The following is a 14347-nucleotide window of genomic DNA, read 5'->3' on the forward strand; positions in this document are numbered from 1 at the left end:
ACTATGGAGGAGCATAAACCCCTTATCATGCTCTCTAGTCTTGATTTACCAGCTCCGTAGTAAAGATTTTCAAGCAGAGATATTTCCTTACCTCTTTATTAATTTTTAAGAACACGTTCACGTAAGAGACGACGCAAAGAAATGACTTGTTTTGAAAAAGAACGTATTTTTTTTTATTATTGTTATTTTGTGTGTTTATGTGTGTGTTTTTGTTAGTAAGAAATGTTATGTAAGATATGTTATATATGTTATGTTATATGTTATATTAAGAATATATATATGTCTATGTCTAATTGATTATTTTTTTGTTACTAAAAGTCTGTGGGGCTAAACACCATTTTTTTTCCTAATTGTGTTAATGCAATAAATACTCCTTGTATTTATCAAATTAACACTATTAATTGAACACCCGTCGAGCGTACACTAGGGTTTTTCACGTGTTACTCAAGTATAATAATAACGCGTGGTTTCACATTTGGAAATAGATTTAAAAATATTTCCTGTACAGTCAAATCTTGCATATTTGGCGAACGCAATATTTGGGGTTAATGGTAAAATGATTTTAGTTCCGGTGTGATTAAGAAAACGTTCAATTATGTCAATTACGTGGACTGAGTGTATCATACAATGAATTAACATATAAACAGCTTAAAAGATTGCATGTGCCACGTAATTCGTATTGCTTAATATTAAATACTGATGAATGTTCATAGAAATTTAATCAGAGAGAACTTGTTAAGGAATATATAGCCTGATCAATCAAATAAAAATCTCGGTATATTGCGGATTTTTTTTTCAAATGGCAACTATCTTTTACTTTATAGGTAATTTATTTTTTATGTACCTAGATGGAGAACAAGACATACTTTTTTCTCGGTTAACACAAATAAAAATAACTATTCTCGTAACGTAAATAGAATTTGTGCCCAGTATAATGATTTATTTTCTCGATTTGAACATTTTATTAAAACAAAGACCTACAAAAATTATATATGTACAAAATAATATATTAAACACATACGTAGGTACGCACAGACCAACCAATATTTATAAGTACATTATATTTTACTAGGGGAAAACTGTTCATGGAAATTCTTTGTTAATTATTATATATTTGGTATTGTAATTTTTATAAATAGCAACATAAACGGCATGCTCTTATTGTTTCTGTAATAGACATTAATATTGTATTAAAATATGTGTACCATAACGAATTCGCATATTCAGTGTTGCTATAATTATATGTAGTTATTTAAAAACCTCCAGAGGTTCTCATTGTACAAGTCGTGCCTTTGCAAGTGTAAGAGCACGATAAAAGTACCCTGGTCAACTTCAAATAGTTGTGTTTTTCATAGTGTTCACCTTAAACAAACTTCAAAATTATTCGACATATCTCCTACTGTTTATGTATATCGTGAATAATTTAATGTGGTATACAGGTAACTAAATAATTTTACGTTAAAAGATAAATAAAATGTGAAGTGCAGAAAATGTTTTATCAAACACAATTCAATACTTATTCACAATCAGGAAACAGCTTCGATTTCATCCAGAAATCGAAAGTGCTCTGCGGTAATGGGGATGATTACGTCATTAGCCGCGTACTGACTGAGCGAGCAGCCTCGCGAAGCAGCCTCGGACGTTTGCTTCGCAACGTTTGCCGCGCGAGGCAGCCTCGGTCTGTAAGTTTTCTAATCCGAGGCTGCCTCGCGCGGCAAGTCCGAGCCATCGTGAGCATCGACGCTCAGTTTAACTTGAAGTCGAATAGAGACCGCGCGTGCCCGTATAGTTTGCCTGAGACCACCATGAGGCCGCACATTCGGAAAGCTGTCGCTACCACTGCCTTTTTAATAATTCTAAGGCTTGCAAAAAAAAGAAAACAGAAAACTAAACGTTTTTGGATTAAACTCTTATACAAAAATAGATTACAGGCTGGGAACAGATTATTTGAAGAGTTGTGCTTCGATTACGAAGAAAAAAATTTCACTCGAATGAGTAAAATCGAATTTGACAATGTGTATTCTCTCATAAACGCCAAAATAAGCAAGAAGGACACAAATTTTCGAGAAGCAATATCCGCTAGGGAAAGATTATTAGTGACGTTGAGATTTTTGGCCACAGGAGATTCTTATACCAGTCTACAGTATCTATTTCGTATATCAAAACAAAGGATATCGGTTATAGTTCCTGAAGTCTGTGATGCTATAATTGAGGTGTTAAAGGATTATGTTAAAGTAAAATAAAATTACATATTTTTATTATTTTTTTTATTAATCTGATTAGAAAATTGGACAAATAATATAAGAAAATTAAACAAACAAATATTTAATGATGAGGAGCTGGAGAAGGAGGAGGGGGAGGCATCGAAATTGGTGAGATAGGAGGCATTGGTGAGGCAGCAGGCATCGGTGAAGTAGAAGGCATCGATGAGGCAGGAGGCATCGGTGAAGTAGGAGGCATCGGTGAAGTAGGAGGCATCGGTGAGGTAGAAGGCATTGGTGAGGCAGCAGGCATCGAATATGTAGATGGCGTCGATGAGGAAGAGGGATGAGACATATATCTTAAATTATCGTGTTCACCATATGATTGAGTATAATAACTATAACCACTGTATGCTCCCATGTCTGCATCAAAGATAATTTTATTTATTGCATTTTTTACGTATGCTAATGTAATTTTATCATACTTTCTCAACTCATTTCCTATATATTGGCCATACACATTATAGGGATCATTTTTTTCTGATATATTATCGCTTGCACACTGTTGTAAGAGTGTTAATGCTTCAGATATGGCGTTATCAGTAAGATCATCACTTTCGTTCATTTTGGATCTCTTTTTAGGTCTAGTTGACTTTTGTTTAGGTCCTTCCGTTGTCGTCGAGTTTGAAGTTTCATTTTTTTCTTCGTTATAACCGTCATCATTTCGAGTATTATCCAGACTTGCATTCTGTAAAGATAGAAATTATTACTTAATTTTATTTACAGATACCATCATCCGAAGAAGAGTGGCTTACCATAGCGAAAGAGTTTGAGAGCAAATGGAATTTCCCACATGTCATAGGAGCAATGGATGGGAAGCATGTTATATTACAGTCGCCGATAAATAGTGGCAATGATTATGACTGTTACAAAATGTTTCCAAGTATAGTGCTGTTTGCTTTAGTTGACGCTAACTATAAATTTCTGTCCGTAGACGTTGGCAGCAAAGGACGTATATCAGATGGCGGTGTGTTTAAAAATACCAATTTATATAAAAAGGTCGAAAAGAAGGAATTGAACATTCCTTCACCAGAAATATTACAAATACCGTATAAAATTGCAGTGCCCTATTTTATTCTAGGCGATAAAGCTTTTGCTCTCAATGATTACACATTGAAACCTTATGAAGGTACTCCAGAAAGAGGTTCAATGGAAAGGATTTTCAATTACAGGCTGTCCAGAGCAAGAAGAGTTGTGGAGAATGCCTTTGGCATTTTAAGCTCCGTTTTTAGAGTACTGAGGAAGCCGCTACTATTAGAATCAGAAAAAGCTACGAAAGTCGTATTGACTACCATATGCTTATATAACTACTTGCGTAGAGATTTAGCTTCCTCACAAAGGTTCACTCCCCCAGGATCATTCGATGCCGAAGTTGAAGGGACAGTAATACCCGGCCGATGGCGACAGGATACAGAAATGTCATCAATGCTATCTATTCAAGCCATACCACGGCGAGGATCAACAAATATAAAAGAAATACGTTCACATTTAGGGAGACATTTCATAACAAACGGAGCAATTTCTTGGCAGAATAATTATCAGTAAATAATAGGTACTCACTTCTTCACCTAAAGTATCTTGTGTATTTCCTGGGTGATTTCTATCTCCTAGAAAACTGAAGGCTTCATAGGCATACCAATTCGAAACATATATTTCACCACGACCTGCAGTATAAAATAAAAAAAAATAATATTAGAAATAATATTAGAAATAATATAAAAACCGATGTAACTTTGAATATAATAAAATGAATGTTGTTAACCCTAATCATAAACATTAAATAATAAATACCTGATCCTGTGATTCGGCTTTTTTTTTCTCTCGACTTTTCCCTCCTGTAAGACCCTAGTAAAGAGTCCATTTTTTTCTTTAATTCAGCTATTGGAAGGTTCATTTCCTGGCTTATTTTTCTCCATGCATCTTCCCTTAGTCCTCTATTTGTGTAATCAGGACATTGCGCATCCCAAAGTCGTCTATATTCACCATATAGTCGTATTAATTTAAGACACTGTTCTTTATCCATGACGCACAACTAACACGCAACGAATAAGCGAGGCAAAACACTACCGTCTTGAGTGAGCGCGGCAAACGTACTGAGGCGCCTTTGAACATCGACAAAAACCGACAACGTTCGGCTCGGGCCGCGGCACGCTCGGGCGAGGCAGCGCGTGCGTTTGCCTCGGGCGAGGCACGTCTTGACCGACCGAGGATTTGCCTCGCGAGGCAGCCTCGCGAGGCTGCTCGCTCAGTCAGTACGCGGCTATTAATGTGCTCTTGCCTCCACAGACTAAAGCTTTCACGAGCATCATAATTTTATCTATTGTGAAGAAGCGGTTATGATTATCTGTGTCTAATAACATAGTGTATTAAAAGAAATATGACTTGCAGACTCGCTGGTCTAGTGGTATTTTGCTAAATATTTTTGCTCTACGAGAACAATCTCGGTCACAAGGATATTACCAAAAAACATTTGAAAATTTATACTATAAAAATATATTAGGTCCTTTAAACGATTATGAATATGAAATTGGCGTTTTGTATGGGAGGAACAAAAAGTACATTTATTAAATAGTATAAATTTAATTAATCAAAGTATGTACCATTGCTATCTATGCACCTTTGCAAATTATAGGTAGTTTCATTGATCCCTTCACTAAAAAAACGTTCGGACGGAAATCAATAAAATCTTTGAACGCGGTTTTGACTGCCCCATCAGAGTTGAATTGTTTACGTTGCAAGAAGTTATCCAAATGTACGGTGGATGCACTGGTGCCACGGTGGAACTCGTACTCGTAAATAACGCGATATTTTCCATTTTATAAATAGAGTGACGCATAGAAAAAAAATAAAAGCGGGGAAATGAAATGAATCGGTAATCGAAAAACAAATGCTCGAGAAAATAGCTGTAAAAATTGAATCTTGAATTTCTAACCAAAGAGGAGATATCAAAGGAGAGGTCAAAGTGTTCATATGTAAGGACCTAATATTTATACGATAAGACGTTGTGGCTTAACGTCTAACGAGTCTAGCCTGAAGGAGAATAATAATAAAACTAACGGCAATGTTGTCACACCTGATTGGGCCCTTGATATATTGTTCCTGATTGGTTTTTTTTTGTATTCGTGAATTTTTAACAGTACATACTTAACAGCTTGAAATTTGTAACATGCTTCTCCGATGATAGTGTTGCACTTCGTGCAGAATAATTAAATGATTTTTCATTAAACATATACGATACGATTAGATGCAAGGGAGGATGCAAAGGGATACTTACTGGACTATTTACAGAAATATCAAACTAATATTAACTATCAAACTATTAGATTACTTACTTATGACGCTATGTGGGTGGGAAAGAGGCCATACAGATTGTATGTGTGTACACCATCCCCTTACTCCTTGGCAGGTCTTTTGAATATGTTTTTTCACCAAATTAAAATAGTGTAGAATATTTTATATATTGTATCTGATACATTTAATTATGACCCAGCGCTTTTTGCTAAACTGTAAAGTGTAGTGCTCCAAATTTCAGCGCGACAAACACAAGTTTTAAAACAATCGTTGAACCATGCGAAATACGTTCGTCATACCTTAGTTTCTATATACGTATATGAAATAAGCGTTATTTATATACCCCATGTGCATTTCATATAAAAATATATATGTATTTATTTCGTACTCCTACAGCTAACTTAAATTATACAAAAAATACAGTCAAATATGGAATAGATAATTATCTATTCCATATTTTCGAAAAAAAGGGTGATGGTGTGTAAGTCAGGATATATACGTGGGTGTGTATGTGGGTGTGTCCATGACACACTTCTTAATACTCCTTAAAGCATATTCCGCGATGGCTTAAACAATTCGAGTATTAAATCATCTTCCTGAACGGACGTAATAAATCTACAGTTGTATTTATACTTTCAAACAAGTCATAACAAAAATACATATTTGGAGAAACAAAAGAACTCAATCGATACGTCTAGTTGATTTTGCGTAAAATGATCTTATATAATTCGGCGTACGTGAGTGCCAGCATTGGTGGCCCCGATGTGAGACCACGCAACATCACACGGTATTGCGAATGTGCCTATGCGATTGTAACCATGCCCAGCTATGCCACATACGGCTGTAGGGTTGTGAGATGAATTTATATGCTACTGGGTCATCTTTTATTATTGTATTATATAATTGTAGTATTCGCTAAGACACGTGATGATAGCTATTTGTATGGAACTAGGCATAATGTTTCTTTAGGAAGACAGTTTATTGTAGTGTATTTATAAAGAGCAGTGTTGGGGTAGTGGAATTATCTTTCTATGTGGGTATTAAACACTTGCTCATACGCTGAAGGAAAACATCGTTAAGAAACAGCAGGCCTTAAGCTTAGGTTGTCTAGAAAACCGGTGCCGTTATCTAACGTCCGTAATGTAACGTAGGGTGACGTCACCCATACATTGTCTATAAATAACATCGGAGTAGGTTTTCTAGAGAACGTTGAGTGTCACCGTAACGTCAAATAGCGGTGCTGTCATTTGCATGACGGCGTAACGTCAAGTAGCGTAGCGTAAAATATGATTGTTTTTTTGCATTATGTTTAAAAGTAACGACGGCTGTTATAAACAACCGTAAAATGACGGCCGTTAGTTAACCGCACCGCTTTTCTAGGAAACTTAAGCTTTAGACACTAAGGGTGAGATCTATAGTCCGCACTTGGACTTTGCTCAGACTTACCTTACGAAAAACTTTGCTTAGTGTACACTAAGGTTAAACTATGATTTCGTATTTATAGACATTTTAACGGTGAGATTAAGCTAAGCCCAAGCTAAGACAGCAAATGTCAAAATACAAATTGATGTTTCAGTTCATGCAATACTTTGTTTATTATCCTTTAAAAAAGTAAACAATAACAAATATTTAAACATCTAAAACGGTACACATATATCTTCAATTTATTGTTATTTATGTATTCATTTATTTTATTATTGCAATAACTAGAAATTTACGAGTAACCTTTAGAAAATGTATTAATTATTTAAAGATGACAATAATTTTGTTACGTAGAACGGATCGCATTGTTTTGACAACAGCAACAGAGCACTTGTATCAAATATCAACAATTGAAAATTTTGCCTAAAGTGTTGTATATGTTCGGAACGAATACAACCAAAATCCTTCCATCCTGTACGGTGAGAATGAATTCAAAAGAAGGAACCGTATTTTGAAACACACGGTATTAAATGTGATCCTGCCACTGATCATTACAAACTTGCAACCTTATAACAACAGAGGATCGCCAAACCTACCGCAATTGCAAATACTTTTTGCATTAAGGCATAAAAATGCAACTGGATGTTTTCAGGTAATATTGTGTTCATAAATATGTATGGTTTTTCGATTTGAATATTATAGGTACCTATGTATTCTCAAATGATTTTAAATACATTATATGTTGAAGACATTTGTCTTCTGACTTTCAGAAACATATATGTAACTAATAATAATTCATTGACATTACAGATGGTGTGTGGTGATCTGAACAGAATAAGCCAATCTACAGTCTGTTTAATTATAAATAAAGTCTCTGCAGAGTTGAGTAAATTACTTCCTAGATTTGTAAATTTTCCAAGAAATATGAACACAGCCAAAAGGAAGTTTGAAGAATTAATAAGATCTAATACTCACCATGACCTAAACAGTATAATCAGAGCTATTGACTGCACCCATATAAAAATTAATAGACCCAAAGGTATCGCTCACTCTGAAGCATACAGAAATAAAAAAGGGTAATTTTCTGTAAATGTGCAAGCAATAATAGGGCCTGATATGGAAATATTTGATATAGTGACCAGGTGGCCTGGCAGTTCACACGACAGCAGGATATTTAGAAACTGCCAGGCGTATGCAAGGCTGCTAAATGGTGAACTAGAAGGAGTTTTAGTAGGTGACAGCGGTTATCCGGCACTTAACTTCATGTTAACAACACTTTTATATCCAACGACAAGAGCTGACAATAATTATAATTATTCTCAAATAAGAACTAGGCATATTGTTGAAAGGGTTTTCGGAGTGTAGAAAAGGAAATTTCCATGTTTACAGCTAGGACTACTGTCAAAATTGACAAAATATACTAGTTATATATAATTATAGCTTGTGCTGTATTGCATAATATAGGTATATAGAGTCATAAGCATCCCCTATGCTTATGATGATGGTGATCTTGCTGACAGCAGAAGTTGAGTAACACAGAAACAATGAAAGATCTCCTACAGGTCTAGCATTCCGGCAATCTGTGATTGCACAATTTAACTAGGTAATTTGTTCGGTAATAAAGAATATCAAAACAAAACTTGTTTCATTTTAAACATTTATTTTCTGATTCTTTTTTTGAGTGTAATACATATTTCTAATACTAATTTATATTTTTGTTGAAGAAATTCTATTTCTAACAGATTTTTTAATTTTATATGTTCCACTCCTATCTCAAATTTTTTAGGGTAGTCAGGTAATAAATGGTAGAAGATTCAGGGAAACGAAAATAACAGATGTGAAGCGAGAGTCATCGGTTAGGTTATAGTTTGAATTTCGTTGTCACTATAATATGCCAGGGCTGCCAGGTGACAGATACGATATCACACCAGTTATTTATAAGATCTCTCAAAAATGGGGTTGAACACTTATATAAATAATGTAAATAAACAACAATAGATACCATAATAATGTGTAATTATTTTAATTCATGCATTTCATAGGTATTTATCAAGATCATTTATAATTTCTTTGAATTCAAATTCTATTTTTCCCAAAGTCTATGGAACTCCGATACAAAATGGCAACACCGTTCATTAAAAACCGACAAAAATAAAAGTCCAGTAAAAGATATGATGGTAAAGCAAATTTTAGGCCATTATTTTTGTTAGGCTTATAGTCAAAGTTTTTGGTAAGTCGTCGATTTCGTGGACTTGGGATTAAGCTAAGCCAACACTCGGAGAGATTCGCAGTTTGCTCTATAAATACCGACTGTGTCTTAGCTCGATAGTTAAGTCAGAGCAAAGTCCAAGTGCGGACTATAGATCTCACCCTAAGTCGACGGCGTGTTCAGGTAGAGAAGGCTGATCATCTGTTTGTCAAATAGATACGCTTAACCACTTCAGGTATTTTCCTTACATGTTATGTAAAATAAAACGCAGTATATAAAAATGTATATATGTATAAGTAAAACACTAGTCACCTTAATTATTATCTAATTATCTCGTTTTCTTTTATGAAGTATATTTGAACTGTATACGCCAACAAAGTTAACATATTTAGATTTTATTTAGCGATCCGATATTAAATACATATATAATTTTAATATTTTGTCTCTAATGAATAAGAAGAATAAATTGCTTAAGAATAAAAGCTTTAACAGACCACAACAGACTAATTATTACTTATTCAATATTTTTTCGGATTTACTGAATAATATAATATAGCCCTTTTTGTAAATGAAGTGCACTCAAAAAAAAAGTGCATTTTCAATTTTCAGTAGGTAATTACTTTTGGTATTTTCGACCTCGAATACCTAGTGAGTTCGTGAGCCGCACCACGTAGGTTACGAACTAGGTGATTTGGCTTTAGTGACATGATGAACAAGAATGGATTAACCTACTTTTCGTTTATTTCAAGTTTAAAAGTACAGTAAAGTATGATGCCGAAGAATACGTAAAATCTAATAGTTGTAAAAAAAAAGTTATGATTAATTTTTGTATGAAAAACTTATAAAGCGCTGCGTTTTTAGAATTTAGAACGGACGGAGGCACGACATATTATATCGTTCGAATATAGAAACCACTAACCTAACCATTACAGATTTTTATAGAAAGAATAGCTGCCCCCGCGAACTTCGTTTCTCCTTAATGTGATTTTACTTAGCCTACCTTTTTAGCACACACATGGAATATTTTGCTATGCTACACCAGAGAATGTTCAGTTTTCCGAAATGTTTTTTTTTTAGGTTTTTCATAAGTTTTAATTAACAAATAAAAAATAGGGGTTGATCGTAGAGGGGTGAAAATTAAGGGTTGCATGTATTTTATTTATGTCACATAATAAAACAATTTTTTTTCCACAATTTTTTTTTCTTATCACTTAGAAGTTTAAAAGATAGAAGCCGATTCTCAGACTTACTGATTATGCATAAAAAATTTCATAAGAATCGGTCGAGCCGTTTCGGAGTAACGGCGTAGTAGGAGTAAGGGAACGAACATTGTGACACGAAAATTTTATATATAAATATTAAATGACCTCTTTCGAGCTCTCAAAGATTGAAGTTATCGTGTTTATAAAAACTTGTCATAGTAGCTTTTGTAATCTAATTTTTGCCATAAAGACCTATAATACTATTTGGCTCACTTTTGAGCATAGGCTCATAGGTATAGACCTAGTTTTACTTATACCGGAAATGTCACTGGGTCATGCGACCTATTATTTGATCACTTACATAACTATGACATGTGTTACTAACTTCCTTATGTATACGAAGTGTTAAACGAAATGTTGAGTACAGAAATACCCGCTTGCTCAATTGGTGAGAGCGGCTTAGGACGAGAGACATACGAATGTTTAGTCTATGGTTTTATGTTTACAAAATAGTTACTGATAAAAAAGGTTTACTTCGTATTATTGTTCCTAAATACTTGATCTGTGCCTTCGAAAGCAAGGATATTGTTTTTATCCTAATATTCCTTAAGCATGAAGGTTTTGTGTTCTAGATATTTTCTATACTACGAGATATGTTCTTTAATTAACAAATTTAAATTACTAAGTTCTTTAAATTTAAATAAATGTATCATTCGTTTTTGTTATTTATGATGTGTGCAATGTGTTCTAGATTTAAATAATTTTTCGTTATCGTCTGATACATTTGTTGGATAGCGCCCTCTAGTGTTATTATAAACAACTTTAACATGGCTTCTAACAGGTGCTTTTGTTATTTTAACGTAGTTGGGACTATCCGCGATAGATGGCGCTATAGCAAACCAAAAAATGTTTCCCATATTAATATGGTTTTGTTTCTATAGTAGGTAATGCAGAAACTGTAGGTTCAAACCCATTATTTTCCATATTGTTTTAAGTTATTGGTTTAATATAAAATCATGTAATAGTTTCAGTGCATTACTACGTTTCTTAGTACATATTTAATTTTTTAGTTGTAAGATTTCTGCCGTGCGGTGATTAAAAAAGTTGGCGCCAGGACTTATCTCACATTATACAGAACTTATGTGTATTTTTGAATACTACTACTACTACTAGCGATACGAATTTATCTAATCAACTTGCTTATACTTTATAAATTTGCCCTAAATTAAGTTACCTTTTGGTTTAATTAGAAATAGCTATTCACTGAGTTACGTGTAAACAGAGCATAGCATAACATAACGGTATAGTACAAGATATATACGTAATATCTCTTTTTTAAAGCATTCAGACACGAAATAAAAGTTAGTTTCATATGATAGTGCCTGTGGCTTTTTGAATTTCAAATTTCAATAGTTTATATAACAGCATGGAGCAACGAATATCGGCTATTTTTCTTCTTAGCCTATCTAAGGTGCAAATTTACCTAAAACATATTTAACTGGTAAATAAAAGAAAAATAAATGTAACAATTATTTATTTAAAATATTAACGAGTACGTATACTATTATGTACATACTTAACAATATTTGTTTTGTAATAAACAACGTAAAGTACTTTGTGACATAAATATTTGTTTAGAACTAACACTTTCAGTTTTTATCACTCAACACGGTCATAACACAAGCCAGTCTTCTTTGATCATATCTGATGCTTTCTCAGCTATCATAATCACTGGAGCATTGGGGTTGCCACTTATAATTGTGGGCATGATGCTTGCGTCCACCACTCTTAAATTGGCAACCCCATGGACACGTAATCTCGCATCAACTACCGCACTTTGGTCATACTTCGGGCCCATTTTACACGTACTGGTTGGATGGTATATTGTGAATGTGAAATGTTTTAAGCAGCACTCCCAATATTCGTCGCTGAATAGGGGGTGGTGTTGGCACCCAGGCAGAGGAATTGTATGGGGTCGCGACCCGTATCGCTGGAATGCTGTTGTGTTTGACAGGGCAAAGGCGATCTTAATACCTTCTGTTAAAACTTGTATGTCCTCCTTATAAGCGAAGTAATTAGGCTCAATCGAGGGAGGTTGGAATGGATTACGGCTTTTCAATTTTATCCATCCAGTGCTTTTTGGGCGCAATAGTAGTGGAAGTATCGTCCAGGTTTCAGCGCTTTCTATCGGCTTGTACACTGTATTGTACACTCTATCACGTATATTGAGAATTTTCCGTATTTGCTCGCCGCCGTCTGAGTTCACTGAACTTGGTGCGAAGTGAAATTGTATATCGGGCCAATTACCGGAAGTAGGAGCGTATTTTGTATTGACGAAGGCTAATCCCTCCACACCTTGTGTGGTCATTGGTCCCTTTTCATGTAAAATGTAGTCCATGGCGACGGAGAGAGATTGGAATCTGTCTTTTTTAAATGTAACAGGCTTATTGACGACGAATGTTAAACCGCCTAACCCGACGTGGTCTTGCAAGTTGTGCCCAACCTTTAAATTAGCTATAACAGGGATGTTGTGTTCCTTCAAATGTTCCGCAGGCCCGATCCCGCTAAGCATGAGTATTTGAGGACTTGCGAGGGCACCGGCAGACATTATGACTTCTCGCTTGATTCTGACTTTATGACGTTCGCCATTGCGGAAGAATTCAACTCCGTATGCTTGCTTTTTGACGGGGTTGATCAACAGTCTCGTGACTTGCGAACCTAAAGCGACATGTAAGTTCTCTCTATGACGAACCGGTCTGATAAAAGCTTTGGCCGTACTGCACCTACTCCCACGACGCATAGTCGCTTGGGTCAACATGAAACCGGTTTGTTTCGCGCCGTTAATATCGCGAAATTCGTAACCCAGTTCCATACCGCCTTTTAAAAAAGTCACCGATAGTGGTGTACGCCACGGAGCCTCCTGTACAGTTAGATATCCGCCAGTGCCATGATAAGGAGTGTCTGCCAAGTACGGATTTCGATTGTCCTCTGACTTAAGAAAATATGGTAGTACTTGATCGTACGACCAGCCTTGGTTTCCGAGAGCTTCCCAAAGATCATAGTCGTTTCTGTTACCTCTTACATACACCATAGCATTGAGTACGCTGGAACCGCCGAGGACTTTGCCTCGAGGCCAGTTGCAGCGATCGCCGTTCATAGCTAAACAATATGAGCGGTTGTGAGAGGGAGTTGTTTGAAATTTCCAGTCCATCTCAGAGAGCTGTGTGTAGCCGGCCAATGCAGGGATATCAGAAATTTCGTTTTCATCTTGCCCAGCCTCCAGTAGTAATACTGTCCAGTTGCCTACTTCTGACAGTCGAGATGCGACCACAGCGCCTGCTGAACCTCCGCCCACAATCACGAAGTCGTAGATCGGCATAATCTGAAATAAATGAATTAAAACAATTTTAGAAAAACAGTCTAAAGTTCCTATATGCGGATCTCTTTTAAATTTCGTTAATTATTGTTAATTTGATATAATTTAGTTAACATTAATTTGATTTTACTCATTAGAGTTGCATTCGTGATCTCAAATGATATTTTAAGATATTATTATTTACAAAAAATTAACACGAAGATTAAAATTAAAATGCTTTATTTTCTTTAAAAAATATATATATAGGTTTTACAATTTATTATCCACTACATAAGAAAGTGTAGTCCGTATATTTAATTTTTTATTAAAAAACTGTAATCAACTACTACAGTTAACAGTGTATTTAACGGTCCAAAAAATATACATGATGACATAATACTCACAGTGTTTAAATCTGCTATGTAAGATTCTGGATCGAATTGCTGATATCTGAAATACGTAATCCCGAGAGCCAGGAGTGGTATCAGACCTAGCACGGTGATAGGCGATGGTGCCAAGCTCGCCAATGCTCCAGCCGCCTCCATTATTAAATTCCCAATACATTTACTACCTTACTAATATTTACAACTTATCCTATAGTCGTTTT

At 35.1% G+C, this 14347-nt stretch overlaps 3 protein-coding genes and 1 long non-coding RNA gene across 4 annotated transcripts in view; 2 read left to right on the forward strand and 2 right to left on the reverse strand.

Moving 5' to 3' along the window:
* LOC125053519 (flotillin-2) overlaps nucleotides 1–14347 on the forward strand; it is a 177631-nt gene that overhangs the window by 71333 nt on the left and 91951 nt on the right. The window lies entirely within an intron of this gene.
* On the reverse strand, nucleotides 1803–4500 carry LOC125053520 (myosin tail region-interacting protein MTI1-like). The gene is made up of 3 exons (XM_047654893.1): nucleotides 4053–4500; nucleotides 3822–3925; nucleotides 1803–2949 (listed from the first exon to the last, which is right to left on the reverse strand). The coding sequence occupies exons 1-3, from the start codon at nucleotides 4282–4284 to the stop codon at nucleotides 2326–2328; spliced, it is 960 nt and encodes a 319-aa protein (XP_047510849.1). The 5' UTR covers nucleotides 4285–4500; the 3' UTR covers nucleotides 1803–2325.
* On the forward strand, nucleotides 7202–8613 carry LOC125053524. The gene is made up of 2 exons (XR_007117590.1): nucleotides 7202–7626; nucleotides 7785–8613. It is a non-coding gene; the product is annotated as an uncharacterized LOC125053524 (long non-coding RNA).
* On the reverse strand, nucleotides 11903–14285 carry LOC125053516 (glucose dehydrogenase [FAD, quinone]-like). Its single transcript, XM_047654887.1, has 2 exons — nucleotides 14145–14285; nucleotides 11903–13767 (listed from the first exon to the last, which is right to left on the reverse strand). The coding sequence occupies exons 1-2, from the start codon at nucleotides 14283–14285 to the stop codon at nucleotides 12058–12060; spliced, it is 1851 nt and encodes a 616-aa protein (XP_047510843.1). The 3' UTR covers nucleotides 11903–12057.

This window comes from Pieris napi, chromosome 11 (genome assembly GCF_905475465.1).
Source record: "Pieris napi chromosome 11, ilPieNapi1.2, whole genome shotgun sequence".
Taxonomy (NCBI): Eukaryota; Metazoa; Arthropoda; class Insecta; order Lepidoptera; family Pieridae; genus Pieris; species Pieris napi.

Coding starts and splice junctions, on each gene's coding strand:
- LOC125053520 (XM_047654893.1), bottom strand. CDS start 4,284: ATGGATAAAGAACAGTGTCTTAAATTAATACGACTATATGGTGAATAT. Junction 3,926..4,052: donor AAGCCGAATCACAGGATCAG/GTATTTATTATT, acceptor TTTATACTGCAG/GTCGTGGTGAAATATATGTT. Junction 2,950..3,821: donor AAGATACTTTAGGTGAAGAA/GTGAGTACCTAT, acceptor CTATCTTTACAG/AATGCAAGTCTGGATAATAC.
- LOC125053516 (XM_047654887.1), bottom strand. CDS start 14,285: ATGGAGGCGGCTGGAGCATTGGCGAGCTTGGCACCATCGCCTATCACC. Junction 13,768..14,144: donor ACATAGCAGATTTAAACACT/GTGAGTATTATG, acceptor CATTTATTTCAG/ATTATGCCGATCTACGACTT.